This window comes from Oncorhynchus clarkii, chromosome 4 (genome assembly GCF_045791955.1).
Source record: "Oncorhynchus clarkii lewisi isolate Uvic-CL-2024 chromosome 4, UVic_Ocla_1.0, whole genome shotgun sequence".
NCBI classification, from domain to species: domain Eukaryota; kingdom Metazoa; phylum Chordata; class Actinopteri; order Salmoniformes; family Salmonidae; genus Oncorhynchus; species Oncorhynchus clarkii.
The window spans coordinates 11,355,009-11,369,050 of NC_092150.1; the positions used below are offsets into that span (position 1 = coordinate 11,355,009).

General features: G+C 45.1%; 1 protein-coding gene across 5 annotated transcripts in view; it reads right to left on the reverse strand.

Annotated features, from left to right (window-relative positions):
• Positions 1 to 14,042, reverse strand: part of LOC139406425 (MOB kinase activator 2-like) — a 104,230-nt gene that overhangs the window by 5,791 nt on the left and 84,397 nt on the right. For all 5 annotated transcript variants that reach the window (XM_071148982.1, XM_071148979.1, XM_071148980.1 and 2 more), the window contains exons 2-3: positions 4,673 to 4,833; positions 3,433 to 3,526 (exon numbers count right to left, since the gene is read on the reverse strand). In XM_071148982.1, the coding sequence (XP_071005083.1) occupies positions 3,433 to 3,526; positions 4,673 to 4,833 (255 nt within the window). The remainder of the gene's footprint in view (positions 1 to 3,432; positions 3,527 to 4,672; positions 4,834 to 14,042) is intronic.

Sequence of the window (14,042 nt, forward strand, 5' to 3'; positions counted from 1 at the left end):
CATCTTCCTCCCTCATGTGGTACTTTTCCTGCAGGCTCATCCTGACATGACCCTCCAGCATGACAATGCCACCAGCCATACTGCTCGTTCTGTGTGTGATTTCCTGCAAGACAGGAATGTCAGTGTTCTGCCATGGCCAGCGAAGAGCCCGGATCTCAATCCCAATGAGCAGGTCTGGGACCTGTTGGATCGGAGGGTGAGGGCTAGGGCCATTCCCCCAGAAATGTCTGGGAACTTGCAGGTGCCTTAATGGAGGATTTGGGTAACATTTCAAGGCAAGAATTGGCAAATCTGGTGCAGTCCACGAGGAGGAAGATATATATATACTGCACTGCAGTACTTAATGCAGCTGGTGGCCACACCAGATACTGACGGTTACTTTTGATTTTGACCTCCCCTTTGTTCAGGGACACATTATTCCATTTCTGTTAGTCACATGTCTGTGTAACTTGTTCAGTTTATGTCTCAGTTGTTGAACCTTGTGTAAATATTTGTACGAAGCATAACATGTCAAATTTGCTGAAAATAAAACGCAGTTGACAGTGAGAGGACGTTTCTTTTTTTGCTGAGTTGATATTACAGCTACAACCCTCATTGGAAACACTGGAGGCATCTGGATTCATGGGGTTTGGAAAGGTACTTCACTACAATATTGCACACTTTGTACAGCCACATCTATTTAGCTGTTTTCTACCATGTAGCCTATTATTGTGACCTAACAATATGCTTCACCATACAGGATCCCTTCACGTGCCTGACACAGAACCTCTACCACTCTTTAGGGTGTGGGTACCCACAGTAGCAGAGAATGGGACAGCGGGTGTGGGTACCCACAGTAGCAGAGAAGGGGACAGCGGGTGTGGGTACCCACAGTAGCAGAGAAGGGGACAGCGGGTGTGGGTAACCACAGTAGCAGAGAAGGGGACAGCGGGTGTGGGTAACCACAGTAGCAGAGAAGGGGACAGCCGGTGTGGGTACCCACAGTAGCAGAGAAGGGGACAGCGGGTGTGGGTACCCACAGTAGCAGAGAAGGGGACAGAGGGTGTGGTTACCCACAGTAGCAGAGAAGGGGACAGCGGGTGTGGGTACCCACAGTAGCAGAGAAGGGGACAGCCGGTGTGGGTACCCACAGTAGCAGAGAAGGGGACAGCGGGTGTGGGTACCCACAGTAGCAGAGAAGGGGACAGCCGGTGTGGGTACCCACAGTAGCAGAGAAGGGGACAGCGGGTGTGGGTACCCACAGTAGCAGAGAAGGGGACAGCGGGTGTGGGTACCCACAGTAGCAGAGAAGGGGACAGCGGGTGTGGGTACCCACAGTAGCAGAGAAGGGGACAGCGGGTGTGGGTACCCACAGTAGCAGAGAAGGGGACAGCGGGTGTGGGTAACCACAGTAGCAGAGAAGGGGACAGCGGGTGTGGGTACCCACAGTAGCAGAGAAGGTGACAGCGGGTGTGGGTACCCACAGTAGCAGAGAAGGGGACAGCGGGTGTGGAAAAATACAGTAACGTTAAATGGGGTCAACCCTGTAACATGTTAGACACCTGACAAATCTGGCATTTCTCAACGGCTTCTCCATTGTTTGTTTTTCCTCTGTCATTACCTCCCCGTGTTTGTAGTGTGGTTTAGCCTAAACGTGTGGATCTGTTTTTTTTACGGTCCTATAACTAGCTGTAGGTGAGGGCAGCCTCTTTCCAAGACGCCACCCCGCCCCGACAGGGTCAACTCATTGGGTAAAAACTCAGTCAACCTCCTCCACTCTGCTAGACAGGGATGAATAGGCCTCCATTTATGTCTAACACTTGTTTCACTACTGCAGCGGTATGCCCTGCCTTTGTACCGAGGTAGATAAACAGGAGCTCTCTGTACTGAGTATAGGTATTCCTTTATGAACAACGATGGCTGATGGTGATATTTTACGACCCTGTTTGGACTTCTGAGCTAAACCATCATCAGAGTGCTGGTATAGTGATGACTCGTGTTCTCCCATAATGACTTCTATATGTTTGAAAGGGTTTTACGACAGGGGCAATAACTATTAGCTAGATAGTTACGTTGGCATTGGAACGCACAGAAATAAAATCTCCTCACAACGGTTTGATCTCTGCTCTCCATCCTCACTATGCACCAGTCCAGACAGGAACACTGTGTTCAGAGACCTCACTATGCACCAGTGCAGACAGGAACACTGTGTTCAGAGACCTCACTATGCACCAGTCCAGACAGGAACACTGTGTTCAGAGACCCCACTATGCACCAGTGCAGACAGGAACACTGTTCAGAGACCTCACTATGCACCAGTCCAGACAGGAACACTGTGTTCAGAGACCTCACTATGCACCAGTCCAGACAGGAACACTGTTCAGAGACCTCACTATGCACCAGTGCAGACAGGAACACTGTGTTCAGAGACCTCACTATGCACCAGTCCAGACAGGAACACTGTGTTCAGAGACCTCACTATGCACCAGTGCAGACAGAAACACTGTGTTCAGAGACCTCACTATGCACCAGTGCAGACAGAAACACTGTGTTCAGAGACCTCACTATGCACCAGTCCAGACAGGAACACTGTGTTCAGAGACCTCACTATGCACCAGTGCAGACAGGAACACTGTGTTCAGAGACCTCACTATGCACCAGTCCAGACAGGAACACACGATACCTCAGAAAGGCTCATGTGATTTGAGAATACTCGCAGCATATTCCGATATTCTTTGACTAACATTAGATACCTCTAAAGTTCTCAACTTTAGAACACACACAGAGACAGACACAGAGACACAGAGAGAGAGAGAGAGAGACACAGAGAGAGAGAGAGAGAGAGAGACACAGAGAGAGAGAGAGAGAGAGACACAGAGAGAGAGAGAGAGAGACAGAGAGAGAGAGAGAGAGAGAGACAGCCAGAGAGCCAGACAGAGACAGAGAGCCAGACAGAGACAGAGAGCCAGACAGAGACAGAGAGCCAGACAGAGAGCCAGACAGAGACAGAGAGCCAGACAGAGAGCCAGACAGAGACAGAGAGCCAGACAGAGACAGAGAGCCAGACAGAGACAGAGAGCCAGACAGAGAGCCAGACAGAGAGCCAGACAGAGAGCCAGACAGAGAGCCAGACAGAGAGCCAGACAGAGAGCCAGACAGAGAGCCAGACAGAGAGCCAGACAGAGAGCCAGACAGAGAGCCAGACAGAGACAGAGAGCCAGACAGAGACAGAGAGCCAGACAGAGACAGAGAGCCAGACAGAGAAGGGACACAAACAACAGAAAGACATAGGGAACATTGAGTACAGCCCTGTGGTCAGGAGCTCTCCTGCTTTCAACAGACGGTCTGTTGCCGTGTCATCCTTGATAAATTATCCAATGGGTTGTGAGACTGATAACCCAATTGAAGGCCAGAGAACTGATGAATAAACCAATGGTGGGGGAGATGACTTACGTGTTGCAGGCTGTCATGGCTTGACAGGTGTCCCCAGTACAGAACTCTGAGATGGTGCTGTACTGCAGGTTTATTAGATTGAAGAAGGTCGTCGCTGACGGGAGAGAAGAGAAGCACACTCAGTAATACCCACAGTCTGCTCAAGGCCGAGCCTCGTCAAATAGTCTACATACATCAAATCCCTTCAAATACTTAGGCTGCTACTTTGAAGTATTTGATATGCTATTTGATCCAAGTAAGTACTGTTCTTGAACACTATCATTCTGCAGTGTAATGTTTACAGTGAATGGAACAAACAACCCAATGTTTTGTTGACTATATTTCACGTTGAACGGTACAGTTCTGCCCCAGGTATAAGACAGAGGGGAACTGTTGGCTCCATTCATGACCGGTATTTTTGCAACTTCTTTATATGTTTCTCAGGCTTCTTTGGCAAATGTTTGTGGCCAAATGTACAAGCATACAACGTTATTAAACAGGCAGTTCACATAAAAAGTGGCTGAAGTCAAACATTCTTCCCAAGACGAGTGCCGTTTGAGACCCAAGCTAATTCTATTAGTGGTTGATACGAGTCGATACGGACGGGGCTTGACCGAGTTGCCTAACTCCCTGATTTCACGCAGAGAAATGCAGTCGCAGGCTAAAACACGTTCCATTTGTTTTTACATGATGCGGTTTCTCAACACAGACTGATAAAACAACCCACAGTGAGAACACAGGGTGTTACAGGACTTACAAACCCCCAGAGAAGATGCCTAAGATGCCTGTAAACTATCAACAGCAGATATTTTTGTATAGTATAATATTTAAGATAATAGTTAACCGTTTGGGGAGAAGGCACTAGATAAAAACACTATAGAACAAGCAGTGGATTGTCAATGGAGGATGTAGCCATTTCATCCTGCAGGAAACTACAGGGGTTCAGACACTTCCAGAGGAGACGTCTAAGATGGAGATGCCTGAGATGATGTTGTTCTTATACAGTCATTATATAACGTAGGGAGCTGAACCTGGAGCTAAACTTCTTGAGGATTCAGCTGCAGTGCTGTTATAGAATACACATCCAAAGAGAAGACACTGAAAAAGGCAGAAATTTAGATGTCTGAGTACCGGGGAGATATAAGTAAATCTGTCGAGTGTTTAGCTTTTCTGGGAGTGTTATCTTGTGTCTGGACAGACTAGTGGAACCTCAAATATGACCCAAAAATGATTTCATTCTGATTAGCTGCTGGTAACTCACTGTTACTGGCGAGCCATTCGTTGAGGTCTATCTCCCTGGGCAGCAGCACCAGCTCTTTGAGGTCGAAGTCGACCACGCGTACTTTAGTGAACTCCGCCTCCAGATACTGTTTCTTCTCTTCCGCTGGCGGTTTCTTCCCATTGGGCTTCGTCTTAGACTTCCTGTAGGGGACAGGAAGAGAAAAGGGGACAGGTTAGAGCAATTCACAGGGACATTCACAGACGAAAGAGGAACTTTTTTAGAACTCTTCAGTTGGACTCAAATCAAGGCAGGGACTGCAGCTAGCAACTAAAGTATGACATTGCAGATGGGTGGTTTCGGATGCATTAAATGCACGTTAACAGAAAGTGGAACTGAATATGTAAACAGCCTTTAGCCACTGCTAGCAGACAACCCTGTGTTTCACACTCACAGGTCTACGCCAGGGTCACCGTGTCTCTCCCACTGTGGGATTTTGAGCCTGCTGCGGGCCATGCACCCAGAGTCTGTACAGACAGCTTTTTGTTCAAGTACCTGACCCAGAGCGTGACTCTTGACCTGCCGTTAGGACCAGTTACCACACAGTTAGCCGCCCACAGCGCCATGTACTTCCAGCACTATTTTTTTTAACAGGGGACTGTCATATCACACTCCCACGACACTTCCAGGTCCAAAACCCTCCGACCCCCCACCTGAAAATCGTGTCCACTAATACAGCCTATCCAGGGGTTAACTGTTGAATGGGTTAATAGGCTAGTGAAACAAGTACAGACAAAGGCAGGGTTGTGGGACAATGCAGGCTTGGCTCCATTGAAGGAAAGACCATTACAGCACAGAGAGGTATTACGTTTGTTTTCCTATTTTCTGGCATCCCTCTTCATGGCAGTCAAGTGTTCAGGGTTTAACATCTTGGGGTTTTCACTGAGCACTGACTTCTATGGAGTTTCAGAGTACCACTCTAGAACACGATTAGCATTCCAACGGCTTAATTCCTCGCTCCCTCTTCAGTATTTCCCTTCCTCTACATTTCCATTTCCTTCCCTCGCTCTCTCCCTATCTTTTTGCTGTCTTCAGTTTGGGTTTGTTTAAGGACAGGGGAGTTTCACTTTCTGCCCTGAATTTATTGCGCCTCTGTTGACCTTAATTTCCACCATCCACCCCCTCCAGTTCACAACCTGTCTAAACACAATATAACCCCCCCCCCCCCCCCATGTGTTCTTGGCTCAAGCCTTTCCCTCTCAGATCCGAACTCCTGGAAGACTGGCGCAGGTCCAGAATCAGGAGGAACAAAGTGAGAGCAGTGTGGCTCTGATGACAGTCTATTCAGCAGGAGCCAATCAGAAGCATACATCTGTGCTTTCCAGTTAAACACACACATTGAAAGACAGAGGAAACTACCATTAAATGTACAGATAATGTCTAGAACGTTCCACTGCCAACTTCTCATGTCTGAGGACTTCTGTAACCACCCTCTACTGCAGGGGTGTCAAACTCATTTTGCTACGGGGGCCGAATTGAAAATGTGTTTTATTTCCTTGCCGTCAAAACGTGGAAAATTATTTCCTCTTGACATGGTGTCCCCGACTGTCTAGCTTCCATTTCATTCATTCTTACCGAGCCGGACAGTCAACAAACTGCATGTATAAAAGGTCCATCATCCTTTTGAATTTATTGAATATATTTTGAATTTGAATATACATACATAAACAAACAGTTATAAATATATAAATAGAAATATACACATAAATATACACACATATATATAAATAAAAAGAATACACTACCATTCAAAAGTTTGAGTTCACTTAAAAATATCCTTGTTTTTGAAAGCACATTTATTGTCCATTAAAATAACATCAAATTGACCAGAAATACAGTGTAGACATTGTTAATGTTGTAAATGACTATTGTAGCTGGAAACGGCAGATTTATATGGACTATCTACATACACTATACGCCTATGTAAACTTCTGACCCATCAGTTAGGATCACCACTTTATTTTAAGAATGTGAAATGTCAGAATAATAGCAGACGGAATTATTTATTTCAGCTTTTATTTAGTTAATCACATTCCCAGTGGGTCAGAAGTTCACATACACTCAATTAGTATATGGTAGCATTGCCTTTAAATTGTTTAACTTAGAACAAATGTTTTGGGTAGCCTTCCACAAGCTTCCCACAATAAGTTGGGTGAATTTTGGCCCATTCCTCCTGACAAAGCTGGTGTAACTGAGTCAGGTTTGTAGGTCTCCTTGCTCGCACATGCTTTTTCAGTTCTGCCCACAAATGTTCTATAGGATTGAGGTCAGGGCTTTGTGATGGCCACTCCAATACCTTGACTTTGTTTTCCTTAAGACATTTTGCCAACTTTGGAAGTATGCTTGGGGTCATTGTCCATTTGGAAGTCCCATTTGTGACCAAGCTTTAACTGACGTTTTGAGATTTTGCTTCAATATATCCACATTTTATTTCCTCATGGTGCCATCTATTTTGTGAAGTGCATCAGTCCCTCCTGCAGCACCCCCACAACATGATGCTGCCACCCCCGTACTTCACAGTTGGGATGGTGTTCTTCGGTTTGCAAGCTTCCCCTTTTCCTCCAAACACACGGCAAAACAATATGGCCAAACAGTTCTATTTATGTTTTATCAGACCAGAGGGCATTTCTCCGAAAAGTACCATCTTTGCCCCCATGTGCAGTTGCAAACCGTAGTCTGGCTTTTTTAATGGCAGTTTTGGAGCAGTGGCTTCTTCCTTGCTGAGTGGCCTTTCAGGTTATAGCGATATAGGACTCGTTTCACTGTGGATATAGATACTTTTGTACCCGTTTTCTCCAGCATCTTCACAAGGTCCTTTGCTTTTGTTCTGTGATTGATTTACACTTTTCGCACCAGATTACGTTCAACTCTAGGTGACAGAACGCATCTACTTCCTGAGTGGTATGACAGTTGCATGGTCCCATGGTGTTTATACTTGCTCATCTGTACAAACAATAGTACGCAAGGTACCTTCAGGCGTTTGGGAATTGCTCCCAAGGATGAACCAGACTTGTGGAGGTCTACAAATTTTTTTCTGAGGTCTTGGCTGATTTTATTTTGATTTCCCATGATGTCAAGCAATGAGGTACTGAGTGTGAAGATAGGCCTTGACATCCACAGGTACACCTCCAATTAACTCAAATGATGTCAATTAGCCTATCAAAAGCTTCTAAAGCCATGACGTCATTTCCTGGAATTTTCCAAGCTGCTTAAAGGCACAGTCAACTTAGTATGTAAACTTCTGACCCACTGGAATTGTGATACAGTGAAATAATCCGTCTGTAAACAATTGTTGGAAAAATTACTTGTGTCAAACACAAAGTAGATGTCCTAACCGACTTGCCAAAACTATAGTTTGTTAACAAGAAATTTGTGGAGTGGTTGAAAAACGAGTTTGAATGACTCCAACCTAAGTGTATGTAAACCTCCGACTTCAACTGTAATATATATATATATATATATATATTTATTTTTTGGGGACCTCCCAGCTCTATGGTCTGACTCACTGTCCCGAGGACTAGGGGGCTGTAGATTAGAAATGAGAGAGACACACAAACCAGCAGACAGGGCTGGTCTCTGGTCAGTTCTTGAGCGTTACTGCGGGACCAGGATGGTGACAGCTGTCCAGCTGGTCAGGCAATGAGATGGACTTATAGAGAGAGGCAGAGCGATTGAAGGAGAGAGTGAGGGTCATCGACAGAGCCAACAGCTGTGAGATCCAGTCAGCCATGCAGCTATTGAACCCACAACTGCCAGGCCCCTACAAAGACCTTCAATCAAATCTGAGTTGGCGAATTTGGTTATTGAATTTAAAAAATGATTTAAGACACACACACACACTCTCTGCATTCCTCCCAGAATAAGACAGGCCCTCTGAGTGTTCAGTCTTGTCTGTTTCTCCTCCAGATATCATCCTGAGACCTCAAAGTCATGCACGCAAAAACCTTGACAAATACAAACACACTTCAAGTAGTCTGATTGAATAACCCATTAATGTTGGCTAGACTAGGTCCCTGAACACTATTATTTGAGTCCCAGTCTTAAGAGACCCAGCTGGTGAGCGTGACTACATAGTCTATGGCATGCATGGTTTCCTCCTAGTACCAGACAGTGCCAACTTCCTGTCCATTCACCAGCCAGAGACATGTCTGGCCCTGGCCTGTGGTCTGATCTAGCCTGGTCAGCAGGATGCATACAATGCCTTTTACGGCAAAGACACTGCCTGGGAGAACTTTACCAAGAGTCCTATGTGAGTATCAGGGGAGGGGTACTAGCAGAGAGGAAGTTCTCTTTATCCTAAAATAAACTAATTGCTCCAGGATGTACCTCCTTGTACCACACATATGTGGGAAGGAGGCAGGGTTTGGAAAATGAGGAAATTAGGGAAAAGGCGAGACAGGAAGTGGCTTAGTGATACAGAATGTTTTCAAAAGGGAAAAAAAGTTGGCCAAGAGGGCAGAGAAAGATTAAGAGAAAGGCCTGAGCCAGATGAGAGAGGTTAGAGAGGGCAGTGTAAGGCCTCAGGCTCTTGACCCTGGACAGGTGAGTCTGTGGTCAGAGAGAGAGAGGGAGAGACAGGTCAACATGAAAGTCAATGAATGATGGAAGAGGAGAGGGAGAATAAAGAGGGAAATAGAAGGGGAAGAAAAGAGAGACTCATTAATAATTAGCTAGGAGTGTTATCTGCAGTGTCCCAGACTTTAAATTAGGCCAGGAAAAAAATCAGCCCACTGGTGCATGGGAAGACTGGTGTAGCATGGTAAAATAGGACCTTTCCCACCTCAAAGAAGTGGTAGACTGTGACAAACTCAGGAAGAGGAGGACAGAGTGACCGCGTTCGTGTTTCTGGAAACTTCTGTGGATCGTTTCAGAAGTGCACCATTCAGTGCCTGTGACCATCACTCTTCAAGTCCAGAAAATCCACAGGTTTATCTACCACTATGCAGTTTCCAATGCTCCTCATCGGGAGTCAACTAGTATTGTAGGCCTGTAAGAAAAAGGCTGTGTGGCTGCCGAACGTGCAGTGTTCAAGACTAAAATAGATAACCCACTAACGAGGCAGCCTTCTGGCAGGTACAACACAAGACTGGCTGTTACTGCCCCAACAACCTGCTTCCAAGTAATAGCATCATCATCACCATCATCATCACCACCACCACCACTTGGGAATACACGTTACAGAGGAATTAGCTGGAAGTGTTTTGACTATGTATTATGCCAACAGTGCTGGATTTAAGTAGGCAACCTTGGAATCGAGCCACATGGCCACTTTGTACACGTGGCTGGCTAACTCTTTAGTTATCGCCTGAACAACGAAACATGCACCAAGTCCACCTCCACTGAGGCACAAACACACTGCTACTTTAAGGCTTGGAACAAGAGCATTTCCTCATTTGTATTAGTGCATTGACTGCAGTATGCAATCTAAACACATTTGGTATGACTTAAACCTTTGCAAACTTTACCCATGTATTTACTTTCCCCTCAGTCAGTGTCACCGGTTGACAAGCCCAATATTGCACAACTGTTGCTTAAATTGCCTGGTGAATTTGGGAAGCATCTAACAATTGGCATATGGAAGTGGTTAATGCAATCTGTGACAGGGAACAGCATTCAGCATCCATTCAACACAGTTCAAGTAAACAAGATGGCTTCCAGCACACTGAGCACAGATCTAGGATCAGCTAACCCTAACCCTCCCCAAAACCCCCCAAAAAAAGAGGAAAAACACATTGTCCTCATGATGGTTGAGGTTTTGATTTAGGGAGAACTTGTGCTTGGAGCGTAAACAACAAAGTTATGCCAGACAATGTGAGGAGTTTTTCCCCCTGAAGAGTAGCTATGATGGATTTCTGAAGCGCCGACTGAGCAGGTTTCCATGTAGCCCTGGTATGTGGAGGTGAACTCCGTCCACACCAGAAAAACATGCTGCTTTTCTTACCACCTGGACTTAATGCAACACCAGCTGACCAGCAGTGTTTTCAGTGGAAACGGACGAACAGAAGAGACAAGACAACATCAGGAACAGAGGCGTAGATGTTCTTGCTGTACTTTTTGGCCCAACAGAATATAAACCTGAACAACAACCCTAGCAACAAAGCAAAACAACCCTAGCAACAAAAGCAAAACAACCAAGATAAAAGTCAGAGGTCAAAACATATTTTACATTTTACTTAACCAGGTAGGCCAGTTGTGAACAAGTTCTCATTTACAACTGCGAAAGATACAGGAGTAAGGGCAGAAATCTCCACACGTATCATACTCAGCTAGTCTCGGAGGAAATGACAATGGCAGTCTTCTCTGATTTCTTTTACTTTCAGAAGTCGCGGCCAAACTGTCCTGAGGCCTGTTTGATACAAGTCTTCTATAGCCATGTGACGTCTGTTTTTCTTATTAACCTTGTTGAATGTACCTTCATGCCCTGTTACCCACAGTCACATTCATTTCCCTTCACGGCACAGAGGATCACTTGACAGAGGCTCGCTTACAAAAATGTGTTAAGAGGCTCGAGGTCCCTCCTCCCCAAGCCTCTGTGCTGCCATAAGGTTACTTACAAGCGTCACTCTGTTCACTACATGCGTGTGGGATCTTTGGAGCAGCGGACACTTACATTTTTATTTTTTTGATTTGACCCCGTTCTCCCCAATTTCGTGGTATGGTGCGCGATGAGACAAGGATATCCCTACCGGCCAAACCCTCGCAACCCGGACGATGCTAGGCCAATTGTGCATCGCCCCACGGACCTCCCGGTCGCGAACCCAGCAGCGGACACCTTTTGGCAACATGAACACCTCGCCGTTCCCATTCACAACGGGCGATAGCAACGTTTTTTTTTTTTTTGGTCAAGCAAGGAAGAGTAACCTTCCCTTGCTGGTAGTAGCTAACTGGCAGCCTGGCCAGCTTGCTTAGCCTGGCTACAAACATAGCAAGCCTTTAGCTTCCCACATCTCCATGGGAAATAATCAGATTTATAATATTTTTTGAAATATGCCCTGGCAAATATTATTCTACTTGCCGGTGAAAACTCAAACATTATCCCAGTTTGATATGCTTCTTGTGTATTCATTCCCCTATCAGCTAAAAATTGTACGCCATCATGTTTTGGTCATGACGAGGAAAAGCATCTGGCTACAGCAGGTTCCATTTCACGCCCTATTTGTGATGAAAAGCGACACTGCAACAATGCACTCAGCATATAGCTTCTCCGTAGAACATGGAGTAAGCCATCGGACTAAACCCCATTCAGAGCACCACTTCCCATACTGAGCACAAGGGACCCCCCGCTGACACAATGTAGGGTCATCTACATCACAACAGACGTGTGAGAGAGAGGAGAACATCTTTGGGGCCTAGCCCCCTCTGGTCCAGTATTCCACTAAGGTATCCTTCCTTAATTTCCTGTGGTTTCCGCCACACCTTGTTCACCGATCCAGTCATATCAGATCACATCAGCGATTACATAGAGGGATTTTTCATGTACTCAAACAAAGTCAGGATTTCATTGTGTAGTCTTCTCACAGGCCCTAGTTATCCTAACCCATACATCTCAACATGAATTTACCCACTTCAACCTCAATGTAACCTGCCTCTGTATTCAGCCGTTTCACTATTGAGGAAACAAGGTTAATGTGTTTTCTTCCCTGTGAGCTGAGAACTAGGCATACTGTAGGCCTACTTATTAACTTCATATAACCATTTTGTTCTTCTTCCTCAAACGTCACTGGAAAATCCCCTTGAAGGTCATAAAAGCAAACCTTTAAAGGCGGTACGTGTAGGTAGGCCACAAGCATCAACCAATTTCAAATCGCTGTGGTATTCTAAAGTAAATTAAGTTAGGCAAAGGGTATGAAGAACTTGTCGTTACCCGTTAGGTTTTACAGATTGTTATCCGCTACAGTAATGTACGGCTGACCCCATTTAGTCCACTAGTTGATTGTTTGGTTGATAGGCTGTTGGTCGACCGAGATTTCTTCAGTTGAGCAGTGGCGAAAACAACAACAAAATCAATATATAGAGAGTACAAGAGACCAGTCTGATTCGTGCATGTCTGAGTGGACTAATCCATTGTGGACGTGGGGATATATGGTTATATGGTTATATTACATAAGAACAATTATGCAACACTAATAAAAATTATTTTATAACAAATGCGCTTTGTCCCGCATTGGATAGTGGTCGCTGTCCACGGTTCTGAAAGATCAGAACGCTGTTGAATTTGCACCTTTTCCTAGAACATGTTGCTATGTGCATAATTGCAATGTTAACCAGCATTTTGGTGTTGAGAAGAATGCAGCGGAGACAGCAGCAGAACGAGAAATAGACAATAAGGCAAAGGCTGTTTTCTCTAAGTAAAGTGAGGAGAGAGTAAACCCCAACTTAATTAGGTGTATAATCAATAGCCTAACTGTTAAATGTGCCTGGCTTTATAAATTATCTATTTATAGAAATAAGACAGATCCTGCTTCTGTTGCCTGTTTGAGTGTTTGTTTTATAGCCTCCTGATTCCGTGAGCACCAAGCCTCATGGAACGGCATGTCATGTAAACAATTTCACAAATTGGGCTGTTTTTAAATTGGGCTGTTTTTAAATATTTGCTTTGCTGTAATAAAGGCCTTTGCAGACAATAAAGGCCATTTCGGAAATTGCATTCATGAATGAATGCGACTGTTTTTAGTCTTTTCTGTGATAAAGGCGTAACACTCTCTGCGAAGCTGATCATTTATTTAGTGTTGTTTACATTGTTCCACACTGTCAGAAAAAGTATATTGTAATTTAACAGCCCCTGTTTGGTACACATAATATGCACAGAGCACTCAACTTATTTTTCTTCAGCTCCAGTATTTTACACAACTAGTCAAATTTATTCCACACATCTGACTTCCCATTTACCTCCTGAGCAACCAGTTGCCAAACATTCCCGTTTAGAGTTTGTCACGTCCTCTGCATCCATTTTGCTGTTAGTGTTCAGAGTTTGCTATAACCAATTGTTTGATGCGATTATGATATGCTATAGATCAGGCCCTATTGGTCACGTGCATGCGATGCATCACAAAGAGAGCAATGGCTGAGGGAATGTTTTTCCTAAACAAATGAGGGATTTTGGTAACGGAACTTTTCAGTCAGAAATGGCTGTATTTATGTTGCAGCTTCAGCAACACGGCCAAGGCGATAAACACTGCGGTGGTCGCAGCAGCAGGGAGGAGAGAGACAACGGGTACTAGTCACGTGCTGTCTTTTTTAACACACAGTCTGAGCCCGGCCCAGCACAATCAAATCTATTGCTGGTCGGACTCCCTCTAATCATTTGTTTATCTTAATTATCTAATCAAACAGTGTGCTTAATGCAGACAAG